The sequence below is a fragment of the Pisolithus orientalis genome, assembly GCF_024613125.1.
Source record: "Pisolithus orientalis strain OTSU chromosome Unknown F5J12scaffold_7, whole genome shotgun sequence".
Classification (NCBI taxonomy): Eukaryota; Fungi; Basidiomycota; class Agaricomycetes; order Boletales; family Pisolithaceae; genus Pisolithus; species Pisolithus orientalis.
Window position 1 is genome coordinate 1,167,668 of NW_026260788.1, and position 22,276 is coordinate 1,189,943.

At 47.5% G+C, this 22,276-nt stretch overlaps 5 protein-coding genes across 5 annotated transcripts; 3 read left to right on the forward strand and 2 right to left on the reverse strand.

Annotated features, from left to right (window-relative positions):
* Positions 1-2,182: 2,182 nt before the first annotated feature.
* Positions 2,183-7,232, forward strand: F5J12DRAFT_781332 (uncharacterized protein; the record flags this gene model as incomplete). Its single annotated transcript, XM_051742550.1, has 16 exons — positions 2,183-2,413; positions 2,747-3,019; positions 3,107-3,161; positions 3,446-3,692; positions 3,738-3,783; positions 3,951-4,045; positions 4,434-4,827; positions 4,879-4,984; positions 5,033-5,190; positions 5,286-5,641; positions 5,729-5,882; positions 5,988-6,009; positions 6,260-6,516; positions 6,562-6,630; positions 6,670-6,772; positions 6,844-7,232. 16 exons carry the CDS (start codon positions 2,183-2,185, stop codon positions 7,230-7,232), a joined length of 2,955 nt encoding a protein of 984 aa, XP_051602384.1.
* Positions 7,233-7,582: 350 nt separating this feature from the next.
* On the forward strand, positions 7,583-8,253 carry F5J12DRAFT_970389 (uncharacterized protein; the record flags this gene model as incomplete). Its single annotated transcript, XM_051750073.1, has 4 exons — positions 7,583-7,711; positions 7,762-7,908; positions 7,958-8,139; positions 8,187-8,253. 4 exons carry the CDS (start codon positions 7,583-7,585, stop codon positions 8,251-8,253), a joined length of 525 nt encoding a protein of 174 aa, XP_051602385.1.
* Positions 8,254-8,816: 563 nt separating this feature from the next.
* F5J12DRAFT_817560 (cytochrome P450 monooxygenase CYP63) lies at positions 8,817-11,959 on the reverse strand. Its single transcript, XM_051745135.1, has 8 exons — positions 11,414-11,959; positions 11,263-11,351; positions 11,163-11,205; positions 10,525-11,041; positions 10,232-10,372; positions 9,865-10,172; positions 9,265-9,459; positions 8,817-9,187 (listed from the first exon to the last, which is right to left on the reverse strand). Exons 1-8 carry the CDS (start codon positions 11,798-11,800, stop codon positions 9,137-9,139), a joined length of 1,731 nt encoding a protein of 576 aa, XP_051602386.1. The 5' UTR covers positions 11,801-11,959; the 3' UTR covers positions 8,817-9,136.
* A 1,117-nt stretch (positions 11,960-13,076) lies between these two features.
* Positions 13,077-15,216, forward strand: F5J12DRAFT_920192 (uncharacterized protein). The gene is made up of 9 exons (XM_051749259.1): positions 13,077-13,146; positions 13,206-13,393; positions 13,492-13,503; positions 13,662-13,730; positions 14,023-14,163; positions 14,319-14,366; positions 14,432-14,489; positions 14,654-14,961; positions 15,015-15,216. The coding sequence occupies exons 2-9, from the start codon at positions 13,346-13,348 to the stop codon at positions 15,114-15,116; spliced, it is 786 nt and encodes a 261-aa protein (XP_051602387.1). The 5' UTR covers positions 13,077-13,146; positions 13,206-13,345; the 3' UTR covers positions 15,117-15,216.
* On the reverse strand, positions 15,148-17,170 carry F5J12DRAFT_527189 (uncharacterized protein). Its single transcript, XM_051739887.1, has 7 exons — positions 16,856-17,170; positions 16,731-16,784; positions 16,365-16,660; positions 15,982-16,299; positions 15,753-15,891; positions 15,566-15,678; positions 15,148-15,457 (listed from the first exon to the last, which is right to left on the reverse strand). Exons 1-7 carry the CDS (start codon positions 17,043-17,045, stop codon positions 15,293-15,295), a joined length of 1,275 nt encoding a protein of 424 aa, XP_051602388.1. The 5' UTR covers positions 17,046-17,170; the 3' UTR covers positions 15,148-15,292.
* Between the last annotated feature and the right edge of the window lie 5,106 nt (positions 17,171-22,276).

Sequence of the window (22,276 nt, forward strand, 5' to 3'; positions counted from 1 at the left end):
GGTCAATCCAGCATGAAGGTGTGTGTGATTGAGGTTATAAATGGACATGAGTGACTATGTTCACAAATGGGATGTGATTGGGTAGTATATGAGAAATACACTCCAAAGCGATCCAAACAATGTCCTGATTCGCACTGAAGTGATAATCACATAACATGGAATTGGCCTGCCTGACCATCTAGAGTATGCCCTGCTGTCCAAGTTGCAGTAAAGGTGGCTTCCAGAGTCACAGTGCTGTCACAATGCACATGAGCCAGCCATCCTCTGGGTGCAATACCTGGGTCAATAACTTAGTCTGCCTTCATGAGTCTCTCCAACCTTCAAGCTTGAACATTCATAACTCTCAACACCCAACACACTTAGAAGATGTCCTGATGAGCACCAAGCCTGATGACTATGCAACTCATGATTACCCAGATTTTATTCATATGGCATTTGACATGTGGGGGCCAACCACAGATGACTTTGAGGGCACAGCTAAAATGTTTGGACTTGGCCCAATGTTTAGTGGACAAATTTAATGATGACCAGTTCAGAAACCTATGGGCATCAAATCTGTACTACCCCTTCAACTCCCACAATGAATGGGAGCTGACATTGTCGGTTACTTTGTTCAGGCCTGAGCATGAGAGCTATAGACTCTTTCTTGTCATTGTCAATCATAAGCCCTGTCCCTATTCTCTCTGAAGATCATTATTGACATGTGCCAGATACAGCTACTAAATATTTCCTTTTGTACAGCCAGAGCACTTCATGGGCTGGCTGAGTTACTCCCTGGTGGGCTGTGCTGGTGCTCAATGGAGATTACTCCTTTGCAGCCAACCAAACACCCTGTGCACTTGTACTGGCATGATCCCCTGGAATGCATTGCATGGCTCCTCAACCACCCTTTGTTCTCTGACCAGCTTGATTTTGTTCCAAGGCATGTATACAAAACACCCAAGAAGCTTTGTAGGGTGTATACAGAGTGGATGACCACTGATGATGCTTGGCATATGCAGGTATGCTTCCACTGCGAGTTATAGATCCTTTTATTCAATTGATGTACCCCAGTCACAGCTTCCAAGCAGAGTGACCCTTCTTGGCACAATACTTTCTTCAGACAAGACAAATATTACTATTTTATGTGGTGGCAGAGTTGCTCATCCACTTCTCATCAGCCTAGCAAATATCAAGATGTCCACATGCCTAAAATTGTCATTCCAACTCATTTATGCTCACCGCTCTCCTCCCTGTCCCCAAGTTCGTGCACAAGAACAAGCATATGTGTGGCCTCCTTGAAGATAGGCTCATTCATGAATGCCTGGATATCATACTTGAACCCATCAAGCAAGCTGCCAAACTTGGCATTATGTTACTGGATTCTCTGGGGCACATGTGGTACTGTTTCATGCCAATTGCAGGTTATATTGCCAACACTCCTGAGGCTGCCATGCTCGCAGCTGTTGGGGGAAAGACTTCCCCAATCACCATGGTGATGTACAAACAGTTTGGAGACCCATTCTGACATGAGCCATGAACCATGTCCACCACTTTGGCTCAGCTCACAGCAGTGAAATCAAAGGTCCACCCTACAAACATCCAAGTCTTCTTTCGCAAAGCACAGCACTTTCACCTCAGTGGAGTTAGTGACCCATTTTGGAGGGACATTCCACTTTCTTGTCCAAGCACTTTTATAACTCTGGAGCCCCTTCACCACCTGCACAAGGAATTTTAGGACCACAACATGAAGTGGTGCATAAATGCAGTTGGTGAAGCCAAAATCGACTTTTGCTTCTCAGTTTTACAGCCTACTGCAGGGTTCCATCACTTTAAAGGTGGTGTTGCTAAGCTGAAGCAGGTGACTGGACACATGCACCATGATGTCCAACATTACATCATCAGTGTTATTGCTGGAGCAGCCCCTTCCAAAATTATTACTGCTATTCATGCACTCATGGACTTCCAATACCAAGTCCAAGCTTACTGCATTGATGATGATGATCTTTGTATAATATCTTCTGCACTGGATGAGTTTCATGCACACAAGCAGTTGATACTCAATCACAGTGCATGATGTGGTAAGGGAAACAAGCCCATCGACAACTTGGCACATCCCCAAGTTAGAACTCAGTGCAGAGCATCATACCAAGTGTGAAGCATGTTGGGGTCACCATCAAATGGACTGCTGATGTAACTGAACATGCCCATGTATCAGAGATTAAGACACCCAGCATCAGCTAGCAATAACAATAACTATGATCCTCAAATTTGCCAGTACCTCAATCATGCTGAAAAATGTAGGACATTTGAACTCATGACATCATTATATGAATCGAAGACTCACTCCCATGGTCATGCAGAAGAAAAGTCCTTGGAGGTTGAGGATGGGAGTTCTGATGATGGTGACAGTGAGATCAGTGATTGTGAGGAGGTGAATCTAGTTTCCAAGATGCCAGGTCCTGCATAGCCTGTCACTGATTACTTCACCATCTCTGTGCACCTCAGGACCCAGGATCCAGACTCCATTCCCTTCCCCTTGTGTAGTTTTATCACAAATGGTATGGCAATCAACCTTTCCTACAACCCACCCTTGTGATGCATTAGTGTTGATGGTGCTGCCAAGAAGTTTGGACTACTTGAGCTCTGAGCCACCCTTGTCAATTTTCTAAATTGTGAGAAGGTGTATGGACCAAGCTCTGTGCACACTATAAGCAGTCAATGTCAGGGATCAAGCTCTTCAACCCTGCCTTTTACTGATCTGCAGGTTTGGTACAAGATGTGGCTGCAGAACATGGTGACACATGATATCACAGACATCCTCCCTGCCCAGACTCTCTTCTGTTCTCCACCTTGTGAGACCTGGACCCTTGGCCACTATGATGCAGCTATCATCAATGTGGACCCCCATTTCAAATGGCCAGAGAGTGGCCTGAAAGGTTCATGGTCCACACTACTTTTCCATGTCACTCACAAGAGTATCTTAGGTCATGTTGTTGGCCAGCTCCATCTCCTGGTGCACCCTGTTGGCAAGAGGGGGGTAAGATGATCATGGACAGACCATTTTTTGGTCTATGTAATGTTTTGACATAGCAGCTGAAGATGCAACACACCTACATATCCTTAGGTGCACAAAGAGAGCAAATGGCCAACATCTTGGCAATGTCATCCTGCTCAGTCAGGTTTGGGCATTCACACATCTCATACCTTGCTTTGGGCAAATTGCAGATAATCAATTGATGGCATACAACTCCTTTGAGCATTCTACCAAATTCTATCTCAACAAATACTTTGACAAAAATACATACTTTGCCCTAAGTCATTTGGACTCTCCTCCCATCTAGTCAACATACATGTTACCTTACCATATACCAGAGCTTATTACATGTTAATGTTGAAATGCATCAGTATTTTGAGTGGTGGCACCATTTTCAAATGTGTGACCCTACTTGTCAACAACCCTCAGAAATGTCCAAAGACTCAAACAAAAACAGATATCAAACAATAGATGGTACCTACAAGCTGATTGGTTCTCTCCCCCCACCCAAACACAGCCACACAGTTCATGTTATGGACAAGTTCACTGCTTCAGAACTTGAGGGCACCATCATCCATAAACCATGGATACAAGTTAGCTCTCCTCAGAGCCTCGGTTATGTTACAAATATTATCTTCAAGTCCTTCAGAGATACATTCACCTCCATAGCTCCCAGGTCCCTGATTGTCCCTCTGAAAACAATTCCTGCACGTGTCCATAGCTATTCCACCTCCTTCAACCAGGGTGGCTTGTCAGAGGACAGCCTGGTCAGCCTATATGATGATGATAGAAAGTGCTGGAACTGGGAGCTTCATCCACCCCCAGGCTCTGATTCACCTCCTGAGCAACCCAGGCCACTTGCCTCAGAGCTGCCAGTAGAATCAGAAAAGCTCTGCTTTGAAAAGCAAGTTGCTCTGTTTCTCAATGCTATCAGAACCACCACCAAATCCACGATGCCCAGTCTATCCAGCAAACCCCAGTGTCAATGGATGGTGGACTGGAGCAGAACCAGCTTGCAAGGTTCTACAGGTTATTCCTGAAAGCCTGACCTCATCCTTGTCAATAACACCCTGGTATCCCTCAACAAGATTACATGGTTAAGTCCCAAAGTCATTGCCGAGTACTCAAAGGAGTCTTTCAAGCCAGCATCCCACCTTGGGAAGATGATGGACACTAAGGCATATCTAACCCTCATTGACCAGCCCTGGAGGTGCTATGTCCTTGGATTATCAATTACTGATAATGAACTTCTTTGACTTCACTTTTACAACCACTCTGGTGGTGCAATCTCACCCTCTATCAATATCCACACTGACACAGAAGTCTTCATATACATTGTATGTGCTGTTGCATTCAGCTCCCACTCAACCCTTGGCTTTGATTTGACCATAGAGATATCCCCCCATCCTGCACACAGCTGCAAATGCACAGCACTTGTGATACCTCTCTCCCCTTTCCCCTCTCCTACAACACCTTCTCCTCACTTGGAGTCAGGCATCCTCCCCAGTGCAAACTCACTCCTGACTCCCACATCACCCAAACACATCCCAGCAATCAGGAGGATCCAAGTAAACAAGACCTTCTACAAGGTGCTCAATGTATTATTCTTGAGCACAGGCTTTCTAGGAAGGGGTACTGTTTGTTACCTTGCATGCTACAATGGGGAATACTACATCATCAAGGATTATTGGGTGGAGGAGTCAGAGCAGAGGACAGCCCTACACAAAGTCAACATGATGAAGCTGGTCCAGGACATCGATGGAGTTCCCAAGTTGCAACACTACTGGGTTGTCAAGGTCGAGCCAGGCATTGTTGATAAAACTGAATGATATTGTGATGAGAAGTGGCAATCATGCATGAAGTCTCAGAGAACTCACATGGGATTGGCTATGAAGCCATGTGCAAGGCCAATGGTAATGTTCAAGACAAAAAAGGAACTCGTGTCATGCATCCAAGATATTTTACAAAGTACATATCCTCTTCCACTTGTAAAATCAATACTAATTGCTTTAACAGTCCAACAGCAGGCTCTCGAGAGGGGTGTCCTCCATCAAGATTGTAGCATCAACAATACGATGATCAAGGACTTCGCAAATGGGTCATGCAGCTTTCTCCTTGACTGGGAATTTGCTGTATGGGTCACATTACAGGGGGAATATGACTTGGGCAGCACAGTAAGTACTATGCAAAACATTTTGGAACTCGAAGCTGATAGTACACAAAGGGGACAGTCCCCTTCCTTTCAGTGAATATCCTTTGCCAACTCAAGGAAGCCATCACTAAAAGTGGAAAGACTAATGTCCCATCAATCTGGAAAAGTGCCTCTCTCACCTGCATATTCATCAATCACCCTACTACTATACACCATACATTTGTGGATGATATTGAATCCCTGTTCTACATTTTCATCTGGATCCTCATCCTTTATGATGGGCCACTTGGCCACAAGTGTCAAGATATCAGCCATGAAAAGACACTTCTTGGCTTGTGGAGTGAAAAGGCAGCCAAAGATCTCGAAATTGCCAGATGCACCAAGTTCACATTCCTTAATGACCTGTCCAAATTGAGGCTGGATTTCGAGGTCTCACAATATTTTCAAGATCTAATCCCTCTGGCTAATGAGTGGTGTGTATTGCTTGGGCAGTCCCTGCTGAGCAGAACTGCAGTGCAGTTCTCTGACATTATCTCCCTTTTTGATCATTTCTTGGCCAGCATGCCATACAAGAAACCACCAGAGATGATGAATGCATTTCAGCAGATCATTGCCCAGCACAAAGCACTTAATTCAAGCATGTGTCTGAGTCAGGAGAATGATATGGATGTTATGTCTTCAGCAATTATGTCTTCTAAATGCCTTTGTGAAGAGGTAAGGAGCATGGATAACCCTCCTATACCCAATAAATGCTTCAAAGGCATGTAGTCTTAGCATGAATTTTATGTTCAGTTCACATTCTGTATGTTATGTGTAAAGTGTTTCAATTCATTTGCAGCAGGTAACCATCTCCATGCATCATTTCGTTTTACATCTCATGATGAACCTGTCAACATTTATATGGATTCACAAGATGTCATTTCATCATGGTCCCCAGGCTTCCATCTTATACTGTTCTCTGCTTAACTGCTTGTACCTTCAGATGTCCACTCAATCTGGAACAATCCTGCCAAAAAAGAAGGATAGCAAAAAAGCCAAATGACAACCAGAGGCTGATGGAAGCACTCAACCCACAAAAAACAAGCATCTAGGAAGCCCACCCATCAATCTTGAAGAGTCTCAGTCTGTTGCCACAGTGGGACTCTGTTGTAGCAGAAGGGCAGGGGCAGGTTCAGGTGGAAGGGCCAAGCAATTGGAGCAGATTGGTACTGCCATTGAAGGCCGAGCTCCACAGACACAAAAGTTGACAGACCTCCCCAACAATTCTGTTGTAAATCCTCTTGCACCTCTGCCCACTTGGCAGAAAAAGGGTGGGGGCTGCAGTGCTGGCCAGAATGCAAAATCAAAGGTCAGTTCTAGTTATTTGCAAATATCAAGCTAACTGCTTGCAAAGTCCAATGTCACCCCACCACCCTATGCACCTCCCATTGTGAATGGTCCTAGCCCAGCTGATATGCCCCCAGTGAGTGTTTTTCACACTGATATACAATGTTCATTTCAGAATCCTGTCCCTCAGTCTTCAACAGCAGTAGCAACACCTGTCTTCCATCAGTGCCCCACAGACTCCCATCACTTTGGTTTCAGTGTTCTGGCTCAACAGCCAGGTCATATCATGCCTCCCAGGATGGAACCTGACCTTCAAGTGCTCAATAATCCTTATATCACCATGATTCAGGGAGACCAGTTTCCACTAATACATCTCATCCACCAACACCCCAGCCCAACTACCAGTCTTGGTTTATCCCCCACCAGCTGCCTGCTACTGTGCCCAACTCTTGTATCGACCCCTCCCTTGATAGCTTACTCTCATCAAGACAAACTTTGGCAACCACTGACATTCACCACAAGAGTTTGGAGAAGCTGTCATCAGAGGGCTCCTCAGAAGAGGAGTCAGAGTCCTTGAGTAATAACTCATCAGATGCAGAGGCTGGTGAGGTCTCCAGTGATGAGTCCAACAAAGATGAGGACGATGCATTTGGATGGGGTGCAATGAATCTTAGGCAATCAACTCATCCTGGTACATGTCAGAGGTTATTATGGTATTGGCTCAATGTTCTTTGTTAGGCTTCTCCCAAGAAATGATGACAAGCAATCCTATTTGCCACAATTCCTTACCCCCTGACCACGAGTTTCAGTACTCATGCAACAAGGATGACAATGCAGCTCTGTGAAGCTTACAATCCAAGGACAAGGCTCAGCCAGAGGTACAAAAATGCCATTCCTGCTAGCTTTATTTATTCAGATTGTTATTTTAGGGTTCCCAACATGGTGCTGTCATTGACATTCTTGAACGCCACCATCACACTAATGGCTGTCCTTCTGTTCCTGATCATGATCTTCTGACCCTTGTGCACAACTCAGTCAACAAAATATCTATCTGGCATTCAGAATTGAAGTCAGTTACACTGGCAACCATGCCATCTGTGTTCAACCTTATCCCTCCTTCTGATGTTGCACCATGGGTTCATGTACAATGGATAGAGACCACTGCCCCAAAGCTCCTTGACAACTTGCTTTTCCTGCAAGATGGTTTTGACGAGAATGTACATTCACACAGTTTGTTGTCTGCACTACTAATGGATTGGTTTATCAGGGAAAAACCAGGAATTTTGCTCACCCCACCCTCAAGGAAGCTGTCATACAATTCTACTATACTGGGACCTATCAAATCATGGATAAGCATCCTGAGTCCTTCAACAATTCAGTTCCCCTTTCCTGTCTGGCTCTCATCACAGCCACAGTGAGTTATTTTACACCCCAAGTTGCTGCAACTCAAACTTTTCTCACAGTTTCATTGTGTGTTGGACAGATTTGTGAAGAACAGCACAGGAAAGATGATGCCTCAATTCTCCAGCAAGGCTTACAATTCCATTTTCCATGGCATGATGAAGGTGCTGAATGACATCCTTCATAATCCCTATCATGGTGCAAGGTTGCACAATCAGCTTTCTCAGTGGGTGAAGGAAGGATGGTAAGTACTGGGGCAGCCAACATGCTTGTGCTGACTCCTCATATCAGGGCTGCACTGCAAGAGGTTGATTCAAATGTAGAGAGGTACCAGCACATTCAGGCAGTCCTTGATTGATTTCATAATACCTAGTCCTGTCATACCTGTCATTACATGTAGTATGCAATTGATGCCAATGCTCCTGTTCCTGTCATACCTGCTGTGAACTGTTCCTAGTTGTGGAGTGATCACATGTTTGCAAAGTAAACATTGAGATGGGGAGTACTGGACAACACCCCAAGGAGAATACAGTCTGGCCAGTTTTGTACAGTGATATCTAAGCATGAAAGTTCCATAACAATCCATAGTAAGTAAGATACTGGACAAAGTTCCATGACAATGTGACCATTCCATAGTAACAGGCAACTAGCCATAGCAAAAAGTGTTGTTGGGTGCATCTGTCCAGCCTGGACCTAGCTAGGGGACTCTGTGTATTATGGAACACTGTGGAGAGCTCCACAGCTCAAAGTGATTTGCTGATGTACTGAGGTTCCCTACAGATTCCTCTCTGGGTTTCCCCTCTGCAACCCCACAAACTTCTTCAAGGAGGCCCATGTGGTGTCCGATTTGACAGCAGCTGTTCACCTGCATGCAAAGTCAGACATAGTCCACGTATTGAACTGTCTGGCTGGCATGCTGTCCATGAAAATTGCACATCTCTTGTCCATTATTATAGCAAGTCCGAGTCACGTACTCAGTTCTGATAATTACAGAAAATGATCGTCGTGTAGTGTGTAATGCTACAAGCAATGCAATGCTTCTCGGCAGAGATACATGCGCACTCCTCCTGCCAGCCTACATACGCCTACTCAATGAATAAAATGTCTTCATCTCCAAAACTTCCCATGCGAGACGGCCAGACCAGAAAACAATGGTTTTGGGCGTCGATGAAGGTCCTAGATCAAATGTATCCAATCGTCCACGGGTGGCCAGCACTCCGTTGAAATATGCAATACTTCAGTCATGCTTCTTCCGAAGAAGCCACTCTTCCAAGGCGCACCCACAACCCACCCTAACGACATAACCATCAGAATCACCGTTACATCCACGGGCGTAGCTCCAATGCCCTGTCCCAAAGATAAAACATACCTTGACAAATAATGTCATCGCTGCCTCTGGTCGTATTCTCTCAATAGCCATCCGCCCGCGACCGGCTTTCCATTCCGCTGGAGGAAGTGACGAGGGCGGTTGGGCGTCAGGTGCTAGTGTGAATGAAGAAAAGTGTTGCATGAGTCTGACGAGGAAGTAGGAGGCTTCATTGTACGCATAGTTTTGGCCTATGCACTTTATGTGCCAAGTACGTCAAGTCGAGAGTATGGTCGAACAAAGGTGGATGCGACAGCACACATGTCAGCCACGTGCATCAGTCAGATGTTGCACAATACCACGTGGCAATGCAAGAGTTGATTTCATCACGATAGTACGCCGCGTGATCAAAATCCATTGTATCGGTATTGAGGAGTGTTCCATTGGGAAGTGGGCGCGATTCCGCATATATCGAGGTGAGATAGAGGTGAAAGCATGGAAGCAGTTTCAATCAGCAATCTATCTCACTACGGAACCAGTGCAAATAAGAAAGGAGGGAAAACTGGACCCATAGAATTGTGCCGTGTCACATAGGCAAAGGCACCACGAATGCAACACCACCGCCGGAGAAAGCTTCCAAATAGAAGGTACAGAAGTACTCACAATTCGGGGCCCCGCACTGAAGGGCGTAAACATCGTTGGATTGGATGTATACCTCGAAAGTCTCTTTGGGTCAATCCACCGCTCCGGATCGAACTCGTCCGCATCTGGGCCCCAGAGTGCTTTGTTTCGTTGGACCAACAGCGTGGAATAGAAGAATGTCGTGCTCTTAGGCATATACAAAGGTCTCTGGGAACCAACAGGGAACGTTGGATCTGGTGCGGGGAGCGTGCACGGAACAGGCCGACTTTGTCGTTGGTTGAGCGGGACGGGAGGGAAAAGGCGCAGCGTTTCGTCAATAACAGCTTTCACTGTGTGTGGAAACGGGAGTTGAGAAGGCATCCACAGGGCTCGTTAGTGGGGTGCTCACTGTATTTCAATTTTTTAATCTTTTCGTAAGTTGGGGGTTGATCACCGCAAATATGTGCAACCTCTTGTCGAAGTTTCTTCGCCACATCTGGGTGAAGGGCGAGGAAATAAGTTACATACGTCAACAGGCATGCTGTCTGAGCTTGCAAGTCAGCCTCCCAGATCGACCACGTTGCGTACGACGTACTGTGTCCCTCGCTGCAAGTAGTATGTTGAGAAGTTGGTCCCGGATTTTCCCAACGTCTACGCACGACGTCATTTCGGGCTACAGGTTATAGCGGAGAAACAGCCAACCTTCTGTGCTATCAGCGAGATGCTGTAAAAACGTCTTCTCTTCGACATTCCTTTCGACGCCGGCACGTTTTGCAGCCGCCTTCTCCTCCAGCGTACGCTTCACAAGCGGATCAATCCACTGTCTGACGGTGTCGACATATGGCACTGTCTTGTCGTCGAACAACTCGAATAAAGGCCAGATGAGACCTGTTCGAGCACGGAGAGTGTTGATCCGCTGCAGCGTCTCGAAGGCCCTGGTAAACGTCCCCCACGCGTCATCTGTCACAGATCCACGCTCGAATGGTGAGGAAGAACTAGGTCGAGGAAGAGAGCCCGAAAGCGTGTCGAGATTTTTTCCGAAGAGGAACTCTGAAGCAGCGTCAATCGTAAAACGGGCGTAAAGATCCTGAACGTCTATAGGTTCGTTCAAAGCAGCTTTTTCCGAGAGAATTGTGAAAGTGCGAGTTGTATATCGTTCGAATAGTTCGAAGTCGGACACACGATCGCGGGCGAAAAATGGACGTGCAAGTGTCCGGTGCTAGGTGTCAATTTAGGTTAGACCGGGATAAAGCCTTGGCAAGGCACCTGGCCTACCGCTTTCCAGACCTGCGCTCGTAAACATGTGAGACAGGAAGGAAAATATCATAACCTTTCCCTACCTCGTCGTCACGGTTGAAAATGCCGTCTCCAAGGAAGGTTTCACTGAAAGAACATGAAGAAATCAGATCTGCACAAATGACGGAGATGACCTGAACCTACAGACGCTCCCTCTGGGCAGTTCCTCTCCAGAAGTTGTTAAATCCAGTAGCAAGGACATACTTGCAATGTTCCTGGTCCATTGAGATGATCTAATGACCTCGTTGAGCAGCCATGACGACCGGTGTGCCTCGTGAGAGGAATGGCAACTTACGTTATCCATCCAGAGGAAGCGTGTATTTAGAGTGGTGCATTGATACTCTTCAAAGAGTTCCAGGTATCCCTGATAAATATAGCCAGACGACAGGCTCTTCTGGAGCTTGAGCATGACATCTATGTTCCCAGGCCACTTTCCGACGACCCGAGGGATAAGTCTGGCTCCTAGCTGCTTGGCCTCCCTCTGTTGGGCCATGTCCGTATACTGTACCCTAGCGATGGCCGCGAAGACGATGGACGAGACATATGCTAGTGGTGACCACCAGCCCATACGAATGCGTGCAATATGTGCAACGAGGGAGAGTGCGAGCGGGGGTGCAATGAGGATACGGAGAATGTCCCTTGCTATCCTCAGACGAAAGTTGGCATTCTTCTCGTAGGCCATAACAATGAGGGGTGATCTGTAGCACTGAGGACTTTTCCTGGCGTGTCAGCCTGAGGGAGCGTTGCATTGGGTTGGGGGGTATATATATGTACCCATGGAGCATGTATCTATTACACATGCGCTGGAAGAACGCGATTAATTATCGGAAAGAGAATGTCGCATACGTCCACAACGGGGTAAAGTTCTTTGACAAATCTATTTCATTTTGTTTTACATATATTTATTTGCATTTGCACCCCTGGCCAACCCCTGGCCGCGTTCTCGTAGTCCCGATGAGTCCCCTGCAACCACCGTTTCCAATTCAGGTTTGGCCATTCCTACGGTGCCACGGGTGACCGGTTGACCCACAGTGCCAGCAGGCAGGTATGGGCAGTATCAGGTTTCTTAGTTCATCCACTGCTGATATTGCTGCTTTATTATTGTTCTCACTCCAGGCAAGTGGTTCCGGCGTCGCGCTCCTATCCATTTGAATCTACATATCGCCTGTCGCTCACTCAGCTCGGTTCGGCACGTCTCCTGGACCACACTTGGGGAGTGCCTCGTGGTGATTTCACTAGCGCCGTTTTCCAGAAAATTTCTCGCATGCAATCTTCCCCGGCCGCATCGGGTACAATTCTTATCCCTTCCGCTTTATCTCTCCATCACGTTCAAGGCCCGCAACTCCCTGCAATTCTATCTGTGTACTTCCCTGGTAGGTTATCTTATGCTTCGTTCTCCTTCCTAGTAGAGAGATAAGATATGTGATGTCACTTTAATTCGGACTCCATCAACATATCGATCGCGGTAGAACTGTGGAAGAATTCGTTGCTCGATCACCCACGCTCGGCGTCATGTTGCGTCCGTGTATACTACGCGCAGGAGCATGTCCTCGCCTCCTCACGCCCTAGATAAAGGGATAAGTATGGGCGTCTTGACATGATGGGCAGATCAGAAGCTGATGGTGGGGAAACGGCGTCACGTAGTGTTGGCTGCCATGATCTACTTGCAACTACACAGGTTTTCATGATGAGTCAAAAACAGCCTGGGCCACAGGGGCCTGGGGAAGCCAGATGAGCGCGATCGATGAGATGAGGGGAGAGGTGCACGAATTGATCGAGCTGACTAACTTTACTCCCACAAAGCCTAGTATTTGGCAATGCCCCGTGATGCATGACAAGCTATTGCATCCAAGCGAAAAAACTTGGCCGGACCCAAGTAATGTCCGTCCGGTAGGGGGACGCCGCATGTGATTTTTCGGAGCACTACCTGCCTCAGCCTCCACTGCGCACCAGATACGGTGACTGCAGACCAGCGTGGTTTTTCGTGATACAAGCGTGCGCAGTTCCGCAGCCGGGTGACTTCTGAATCTCAGATTTTCGTCGATATATCGGCATGCGAAGGAGCTTCCAAGGGGATGATAGCATACCGATTTCCATATATGTATCAGTAAATGAAGACGTCACCAGCCACCCGCCGGCCGTGCCCCAACGTTACCTCAGTTCGTCGGTGGAACAACGGCCACAATCCCAAAACTGAGTACCAGCACTCGCCTAATCATTCACAATCATGTCAAAGGAAGCCGACAGGTGGATCCCGTTGGAGAGTAACCCAGAGGTCAGCAGTAGTTCACGTCGATTGTGCGATACAACTGCCTAAACCGATCCTCTCACTAACCCTTGAACGACTTGTATACTCGTTTATGATCGTCTCAGGTTTTCAACAATGTAAGCAGATCGTCCTGAAGGTTAACTAATGATCTTTCTGATGGCATAGCATGGGATACGGATCGGTGCTTTCTTTCGTACCATCGCCGTGATTGATAATTTCTCACTGCCGTCTGCTGCCACACTGGTTTGCATGATGCTGGACCGGCACTTGGTAGTGGGCGTACGCAGCCGGACTCAACAAGTCTCAAGCACACTTTGAGGATGTGTATGGCCTCGACGACGTGGTGAGTCAACTTTCCATACATCATCCGAGTGGGGCTGTATGTCCCCTCCGAGCTCGTGGGTCGTATATCTTCGCCTCTCGACTCCTTGTAAGCTGTCTAGGTCAAGGGGAAGAGGGCGCGGGCAGCACCAGCAGCAATTTTCCCACACTTGTGCATAATGCTCGCAATCCATGAATCAGTGACTAACTCCTCCGCAAACTGCACCGCCTACCGCTACCTTCCTCTCTGATGCTACTACTTCCTTCAAACTCGAATATCAAACTCTTAACTCTGATTGTCGGATGTGGAATAGCTTCTCGCGATGGTAACTCCTGGCGCAAAAGCCGTTTGCCTCTGTTTCCCTTGTACGAGAACCATCGACAACAAGATTAAGGAGGAGGCTGGCGAGATCGGGAGAATCGTCGATCCAACCGTGTTTTGGATGAAGCAGACGGTACGTCTAGTCCTACTAACCTCGTTTGAAGTCTGCCTCTGTGTTGGTTACCGCCGCCCATTCGTTACGGGCACGGCGACCCCGGCAGGCTCGTTTGCGAGGGTTGCTCAGTGATGCTGACTCTGGTGTACCATTTTGATGATACTGCAACTCAGATACCGAACGCTTGCGGGACCATGGCGCTGATTCATGCTCTTTCCAATGTCTGTGTTGTTCTCTTCGTCGTACGATGTCGGAGCCACTCCTCATCCTCTCCTATTTTGCTTAGTCGGATGTGACCTTAATCCCTGAGTCGCCCCTTGCCAAGTTTATAGATGAGTGTAAAGGTGCGACTACCTCACCACCCACCGCTTCTCGTTCTTCATCTCGTCCCTTACTGCGTGCCGGTGTAATCTTGACATGTGTTCTCTATCTCCGACCGACTTCGAATACGTTATCTCCTTCTGATGTATACCGCGTGTTGATCTTGTCCGTGACTCTATTTTTGCAGATAAAACACCGCTGGAACGTTCCGCCCTCCTCGCTACGACGCCACTTTTTGCGTCAATTCATTCGTCCGCAGCGACGGCTGGGCAAACTGATGCATCTACGGCCGATATGGAGACGAACTTGCACTTCACTGCGTTTGTGCGCGCCCCGGTCCCAAGTGCTCGTGCACATGAGCGGAAGGTGGCAGGTGACGCTGAGTTTGTAGTTGAACCCGGGGAAACAGCAGAGAACGTGGAATGGAGGCTTATAGAGTTGGATGGGAGAAGGGAAGGTCCAATCGATAGGGGGAAGTGTGATGATTTGCTGAAGGTTGGTTTGTCAATTTCTTTTTCTTTGACGCTTCCGTCTTAGATGCATGCCAGGATGCCGCGAGGTTTGTAGATGCGTTTTACGTCGCGCACACAAATAGTGTGCAGCTCAGTATGGTGGCACTGTGCCCAGGCCCTGATCCTAATAGCCTTTAATGGCCGTCTTGGATAGGGATCACCTGTACGGAAATAATGATGTGCCGAGCGTAGCACGATAAACGCATACAACTTTGGTGTACTACAGGCAAATCGATTAGAATATTAAGGGTACTCGTGACCTATTACTCGTACAAGCGCACGTCGGAGAATCAGTACACACAAATAGACTAATATTAGAGACAATGAGTTTCTTCTCCAGTAAATGCTGTCTCCGACATCGCAGTAGGCAATTCCTGCTGCAGTTTTGCGATGAACCGCGATACGTTGAATGGGTTACTGAAGTCGGTGATGTCGTATCCATTGCCTATCTCAGCTATCTGTGACGATGCTGCGGCAATCTAGTAAATCGGGTGATACAGCAATTGAACGAAGTCAGAATGGGTATGCTTGACCTCAGGAAATGAAAACAGAACGAAGGAAGCAATGGAGACGGAAAGATAACGTACATGATATGTTTGACTGCTAGGGAACTTATTTTCTTTGGCCCGCAGTTTGTCCCCTCGCAGTATTTCCGTTATAAGAAAGGGTTCCGCCGTAAGCGGGCGTGCTATGCCGATGACTGGGAAAAAAAAAAAAAGATTACAGGTTAACACACTTGCGTCCTCGATGTCGAATGTAGAGTCTCGCACATACCATCTGTAGAGTTACGCTGGACTGCATCGACCATGGCAGAAGCGCTGCGGAACCCCCCCGTCACGCAGACCTTAGTCCAAGAGAGGTGTGGACGTAAGCGGTCTGCGAAGTCAATGAAGTACGCTTCTCGCGAGAAATTCTGTAGTGACGAGTGCGACATAGAAAACGGACCGCACCCGACGAGTTAGACAAAAGGAAAAATCCACATGGGGAATAAGGCGAGACCAACATTACAAGATTTTCCAGCGAGCTGTAGTTCATACGTTCCCCCGCTAATCTCCACGAGATCAACGCCAGCATATTCAAGCATCTTTGTCAACGTAATGGACTCCTGCTCGGAAACGCCATCGTTGGGATATAAAAAATCTTGACAGTTGAGCTTGACCGAAATCACAAATGACGGATCATCAACGGTGTGCTTGATTTCAGCGATTGTTTCTAGCAGGAGGCGGGCACGGTTAAGCAACGGACCGCCGTAGTCATCTGTACGAATGTTGGTTCGGTTGGAGAGGAATTGGTGGAGAAGGTAGCCGTGGGCTGCATGAAGCTGCGTGACACAGGCATCAAGTGAGCAATCACTAATTCCTGGGACTTTATATAATGGTTGTTCACCTGCACACCGTCGAATCCTGCCTTGAAAAGGACGGATGCAGCATATGCAAAACGTTGCACTACATCCCCAATCTCTTCCCTCGTCAGCGGTGTTGGCCGGGCAAATAATACACCCGCCACAGATGGATGCTCAATGTCCGAGGCAGACTCTGGGGATGATTGGATTGTGATGGGAACCTGTCGGCCAGGGTGACTGAGTTGTCCGAGGACAAGACTCCCGCACGCCTTAGCTGCACGAGCAAGTGCGCGATAGTCCTCAAGGTAATCAGACAACTCTCTGTCAATGATTGCATTCCCTATAAAAAAATTCACATGCGTATGGGTGATCATCAAAGAAATATATAGATGTGTGGCGCATCTCTGTACCTGTAGCTTCCAGATGATCCTTCTTTATCTGAATATTGCCAGTAACGATGATACCTGTGCGATGTCTCGTGTCAGCATTCCCCTCCCATACTACGCAAAAGATATGAAAAACAGAGATGCCGCACCTATCTCACCTGTCGCCCAAGTCTCGTAAAGCCTGATTAGTTCTTCCGTAGGTTGACCTCGTTTCCTTGGGTCGTGGGACGAAAAGGTGGCCAGACGTTCGGACATGGCACTTTTCATTACCCTATTTTTTGCCGTCTTTTTGCTGAACGGAAATGTCACTGGCTGGCCAAGTACTGCGGTGTCTGCCATCTTTGCACCCGACACTCCCACTAAGGCCCAGGAGTGAGCAGGAAAGGGGTGATTGGGAAAAGTTCGAGTGAACTGGTCTTGGATGTTATACTGCTGTTGGTGTGCCTGGTAAGCTTGGGTTCTTTGGCCATGAGCATGTGACCATACGCGATGCGTTGCATCTTCGTAGTAACCCTCTGCAGGGAAGGCTCCCTGGAACCTATGAACGTACCCGGGGAGTTGATTCATTTAGTGAATGGGTCGGAATCAATAAACTGCTAAGCAACATGACGAGGGAAGTGTGTTAGATCGCAGATGGCAGACTAATGCCAAAACGGATTTACACTGGGAGAGGTGTGACTGTGTGCGTCTAACAGATCTTTGAAGAGATAGAAACGAGGCGTTTCAATTGGCCCGCTAAGCAACAGTTCAATGTCAATGTTCGAGCCACTCACATTGGTAACTTAGGGCAGTTAATGAATACAACGAACGGGGTGAAGACTGCTGTCAAATTGTTCAGTGGCCACATTCAAAAGACTGACCTAGCCTGCCTTTCGATACGTCGAACAATCCACTCAAGACTACCTTTATTCAGATAGCTGCAGCTGCACACACTGGGCAACTGTGACGACCCGCTATCCAAGAGACCCGTGAGTCGAGACAAATCGGTGGTGATGAGGTTACACACGGCATGTGGCGTTGGACACACCGGACGATAACATGTACCGACCGCATCCGCGTCAATGGCAATATGTAATTAAATGCCAACTCGAGTTGGCCCAGTACTCCATGCGACAACACGCAGCAATAGACTTAAACACGTTCCCACAGCATTTTAGTATTCTACCATAGAGTTTGTGTCTAATCAGTGGTCTGACAATGGAATGGGGTGCGAAACGCACGTCGTCGTCAGGGGGGAAGGGCAGAAATGGAAATGGGAGCTGAGATGGCGGCTGAGCCCTGAGCGTTAGCCGACTTTGGAAGGTGAGTCGGAGGAAAATTGTCTCCGACTCCCAAGAGCCGATCCAGGGTGAGGCCTCGGGGTTACTGAGAAGCACGCCAGTGATGGACACAGCCAGGTCGAGATGACTTCACTGCTTTCTGTCGTGTCAAACGTCGTAATTTCCCAAGTCAACGCTGCATTATTTCACTTGTCCGTCAATTTGCAGCCCGACTTGAATGCAAATTTACGCCGGGGGCTCGCCTGGCGCCTGGCGGCATACCAGGAGCCTGGAGGATGACAGAGCCAGCGTCAGCGCTTCAGACTTTCACGATCTGTGAAGCAAATTTGGCATTCACCCAGACTGTTGGGTCTATTCAATGTCTCCTCCCGAAAGAGTGACCCCAATAATTGGCAGAGGACTTACTATCACTCTCGATACTGAGAAAATCATCAAACCACCCGACCCGCCGTCATACTTCTGCTATTACATGACGCTAGAGTTGGAGAACTACGTAAATTGTAACACAGCTGTGACCCAGTTGTGACAGGTCGGTGAACATTGCTAAAAGCCCAGGCTCCACACAAAAACTGTTGAAGATTGCCCTTACAAACGAACGAACAGAGCAGGAGACACTACATGCACGCCCTTCATAAATTGATAACCCGTCGACAGCAACAGTGGCTGCCAGAGCCAACTTGTGGGGATTCCGATTCAGTTATCCGATGGTGCACTCTTTTTTTCGTCATCAGGCATCTGACTTTTTGAAGCTCCGGTGGAGCAGTGGGAGAGAGCCTCACGAACGATGAGCTGAGCTCGAGGCAAGCTGTAGGATCTGTTAGATTTGGCAAGTCACTTGTAGTCTTTGTTCATTAATTGACGCTACTTTTCCTTACCGTGGGAAACACTTCCCGTTTATGGGTCTACAAGACCACAATACTTAGTTGTTCTTGAGCGCTGACAATACAGTGTGGTAACTTTTGTTTTATTGTCTTCAAATGTTTCATATGTATAAATTAACGGTACAAGGACTTGTGCTATGACCGTGCTTGTAGTTTCAACACCAGGTTCAACACCCGTGTCTCACCCCTTTTGTTTTGTATAGTGTACTTAACTTGCTACTGTAGTAACACCACCTCAGATGTTTGCTGCTCACACACTCAGCTGAGGTGGGTATAATGTCTTGTTCCGTGTTTGTGTACTTTGCGCTCATGTTGTTACCTTAGATCTCATTATAGGTAATGCAAATATAGACGTTTGCCGCTTGCACACTCGACTGAGATCTTGTTATAGATTTCTGTGAGGTTATGAGCCCCGAGCTCTAATAGCCTATAAAATGTCTCACCTGAATTTTCGATACTCTCACTGTTGCTCATAGCCTTTGACCCCTATGTCAACCACCATTCCCCTCACTACAGACACTCTCCCAGGCAACATTCTGAAGCTCGACATCAAAGGCGCGAACTGGGCGATTTTCTCCCTTCGCTTCCAGACTGCCATTGAAGCCAAGGAGCTGTGGGCTCACTTTGATGGCACCTCACCCTGCCCTGCCAGCACAACCTCCACTGATGAGGACAGATATGTGACTGTAATCCCCCCCGATGCTGATGAGCTCACCAAATGGCAGAAAAGTGAGAGTATGGTGAAACATTTACTCACTCAACAAATTCTGGATTCCACTGCTCTGTGGGTACGCAGCCTCAGAAATGTCACAGGCATGTGGAGTGAAATTGTCTGTGAGTACACCAAAAAGGGAGCTTACGCTCAGATGGATCTTTGAACAAAGTTCCTGGGCATGCAATGCCCCGTCGATGGCGATGTCCACCAATTCTTGGACAATCTGCATATGAAAAGGGATGAGTTAGCTGCCATCAGTGTACAGATTGAAGAAAAGGATTATCAATCGGCTATCATTCAATCCTTACCTAAATACCTTGCCAGCTTCACATCTGGCCAACTCGCAACCGCTTGTCTGTACAGTCCAACTCAAACCATTGACCCTGATATCCTTATTTCCCTCATTATCAAGGAGTCAGAACAATGAAACTGCAAAGAGACACTGTGAGTCAAAGTGAGGTTCAGTGGTGAAAACCAACCAAAACCAACACAAAAGACAATGAAAGCGAGTGGTGGTGTGCCTATGCGGTACCTAGATGGTAGAACCTGTTCTTTGGGAGGGTTTTTGCGAGCTACAACACTCAAAGATGAGTGCTGAGGGTTGGGGGTGCTCCTGATGAAGAGGGAGCAAGAATGTGATAGAAAGCGATAGGGTAGACTGCTGTCAGCCTACAGAAGGATGGATGGTGACTTAATTCAATGTCCTAAGCTGCACTGAGCTCAGGGAGGGCTTGGGGCAAAGTATATGGATGATAGATGATGATAAGCGAAGTAGATGATAGCTAGACCCTTAATAAAGTCTCAACTATTGAAGCTGATGAATGACTTACTGAGAGATGATAAATTGCGAGCAAGAGGGGCTCTCTGATGTCTTCTTTTTTTGCTACCTAAGTACAGTGACTTATATACAGTACAGGGGCGTTGCCTATGGAAAACAAGGTGCAAACACCTGGTAAGTGATTGGTAACTGATGAGTAAGGAATGTAAGCGATGGGTAATCATCTTGGAAAGCATTGGTAAGCATTGGTAAGGATAAGTAAGCCAAAAGGCGAAGAATCAGTAAGCAAAGTCAAAAGATTGGTAAGTATTGGCAATAGGTGAGTCAAAGACAGTCAGAATGTCAAAGTATGAGTCAAGCAATGTCAGGAACCAAGAAAGCGCACTGGAATCACATTAGGGGGAGGCTGTGCATGTCACATCTTGAAGAGATTGCTTCTAGGCCAAAGTGGGATGACAGAGAGGCAGCGCTGATCTGATGCCGATATAGTACATCCAAAAGCAGACAGGGTGAGTCAGATGTCAACAGGGGTCAAGCTTTGGGGGTCTGTGGGGTGACAGGAGCATAGGGGATCGCAACTTTCCCCCCCAAACCATCCTCTCAGTGAAGCAAATAAAAACTTCATGAACGAGGCTCTGTTGGAAGAGAGGATGAAGGGGGAGCATCTTCTGCTGTATCTTGCAACAAGGAGGCAAGATGTGCATCATACTCGTCATGGATGCGATCAGGGAGAGTGGAGAACAGTAGATTATACTGTAGCTGTCGCAATTTTGGAAGAATGATGGATGAGACTGGTATGAAGACGTTGCCGGGGGGCAGGGAGGAAGGATCCATATGCTTCTTGGACTGGAGAGACTGAAACGACCACATAAGACCTTTCCAAGCAAATGACAGACCTGAGGTGACCAAAGAACGTCCTCCTGGAGGTCATACTGACAAAAAGAACATGCTGTCCAAGCTGGATGGGCTGAGAGGGGGCAGATGAGGGTGGGATGTACCAGGACACTTCAGGACAGAAGCTGGTAGGAACTCCTGGTAGATATATGTAGCCATGGTCCCTAGCAAAGGGGACAAGTGAAATGACTGATGTGGAGGCAGCCATATCAGAAGAATTAGTGAAATGAGCGTCTTTTGGAGGGAGTGCTGTAGAAACATGTGGAGTGCACAAATCCTTTCCAATCTTGGAAGGTAGGATCGCATGGCTGAGCACTACAAGCGAGTGTGGGAATGGTTTTGGTGTCTGCAGAATTGGTGGAGATACGTCGAAAACCGGAATGCCATACACGGGCACTTAAGAACTTTATTGGCGCTTAACTTGCCTCCTCCTTTTTCTTTGGCACCGACAACTTGTTCTTGTGTGAGGGATGACTGCCGACATTGCTGGCTGTCCTTCTTCACATGAGGGCTATGGTCTTCACCTCCATTCATCAGCTACATTCATGTCCACCTCACCAAACACCTTTGGTGTGTGACAATGTGGCACTCACATTATAAACATAGGGCTCGTGAAGGCAATGAAGCCTTGGCCATGACCCCCAGGAATTCCTCCAGTCATGGGCGAGGAAATTGGAGAGACAGATGACAGGGAGGAAGTTCCACAGGCCCTGCTTGTCAGTGCAGCCCTTGCTGGAACTGCAGATTGAGAGAGCATTTCAAATATAGATGCCTGAAACTCGATAGGTCAGCCAATTGTGGTGCAACAGATGACGTGAAAAGGGACTGAGCTAATGCAGTGATTTTCGACTCTGAGGAGGAAGGAGCATTCTCTGTCATCGCTGTGAATGACCTCGATGATGATCTTCCTATCCCTGACCTGCTGAGCGTCTCTGGCAATGATGATGAAGAAAGGGCAAACTACGTCCCCACTGAGGAAGACTTGTTCAGTGAAATAGGAGACACTAGAAATGATGGAGATT

Bases quoted from the DNA above. Each gene is read 5' to 3' on its own strand.
- F5J12DRAFT_817560 (XM_051745135.1), bottom strand. From the start codon at position 11,800: ATGGCCTACGAGAAGAATGCCAACTTTCGTCTGAGGATAGCAAGGGAC. The intron at 10,173-10,231 runs GTGAGCACCCCA...TTCCACACACAG, and splicing joins GATTAAAAAATTGAAATACA to TGAAAGCTGTTATTGACGAA. The intron at 9,188-9,264 runs GTATGTTTTATC...TTATGTCGTTAG, and splicing joins CGATGACATTATTTGTCAAG to GGTGGGTTGTGGGTGCGCCT.
- F5J12DRAFT_920192 (XM_051749259.1), top strand. From the start codon at position 13,346: ATGTCAAAGGAAGCCGACAGGTGGATCCCGTTGGAGAGTAACCCAGAG. The intron at 13,731-14,022 runs GTGAGTCAACTT...GATGTGGAATAG, and splicing joins TGTATGGCCTCGACGACGTG to CTTCTCGCGATGGTAACTCC. The intron at 14,490-14,653 runs GTGCGACTACCT...CTATTTTTGCAG, and splicing joins GTTTATAGATGAGTGTAAAG to ATAAAACACCGCTGGAACGT.
- F5J12DRAFT_527189 (XM_051739887.1), bottom strand. From the start codon at position 17,045: ATGGCAGACACCGCAGTACTTGGCCAGCCAGTGACATTTCCGTTCAGC. The intron at 16,661-16,730 runs GTACAGAGATGC...ATTTTTTTATAG, and splicing joins GGATCATCTGGAAGCTACAG to GGAATGCAATCATTGACAGA. The intron at 15,679-15,752 runs GTATGTGCGAGA...TTTTTTTCCCAG, and splicing joins CCAGCGTAACTCTACAGATG to TCATCGGCATAGCACGCCCG.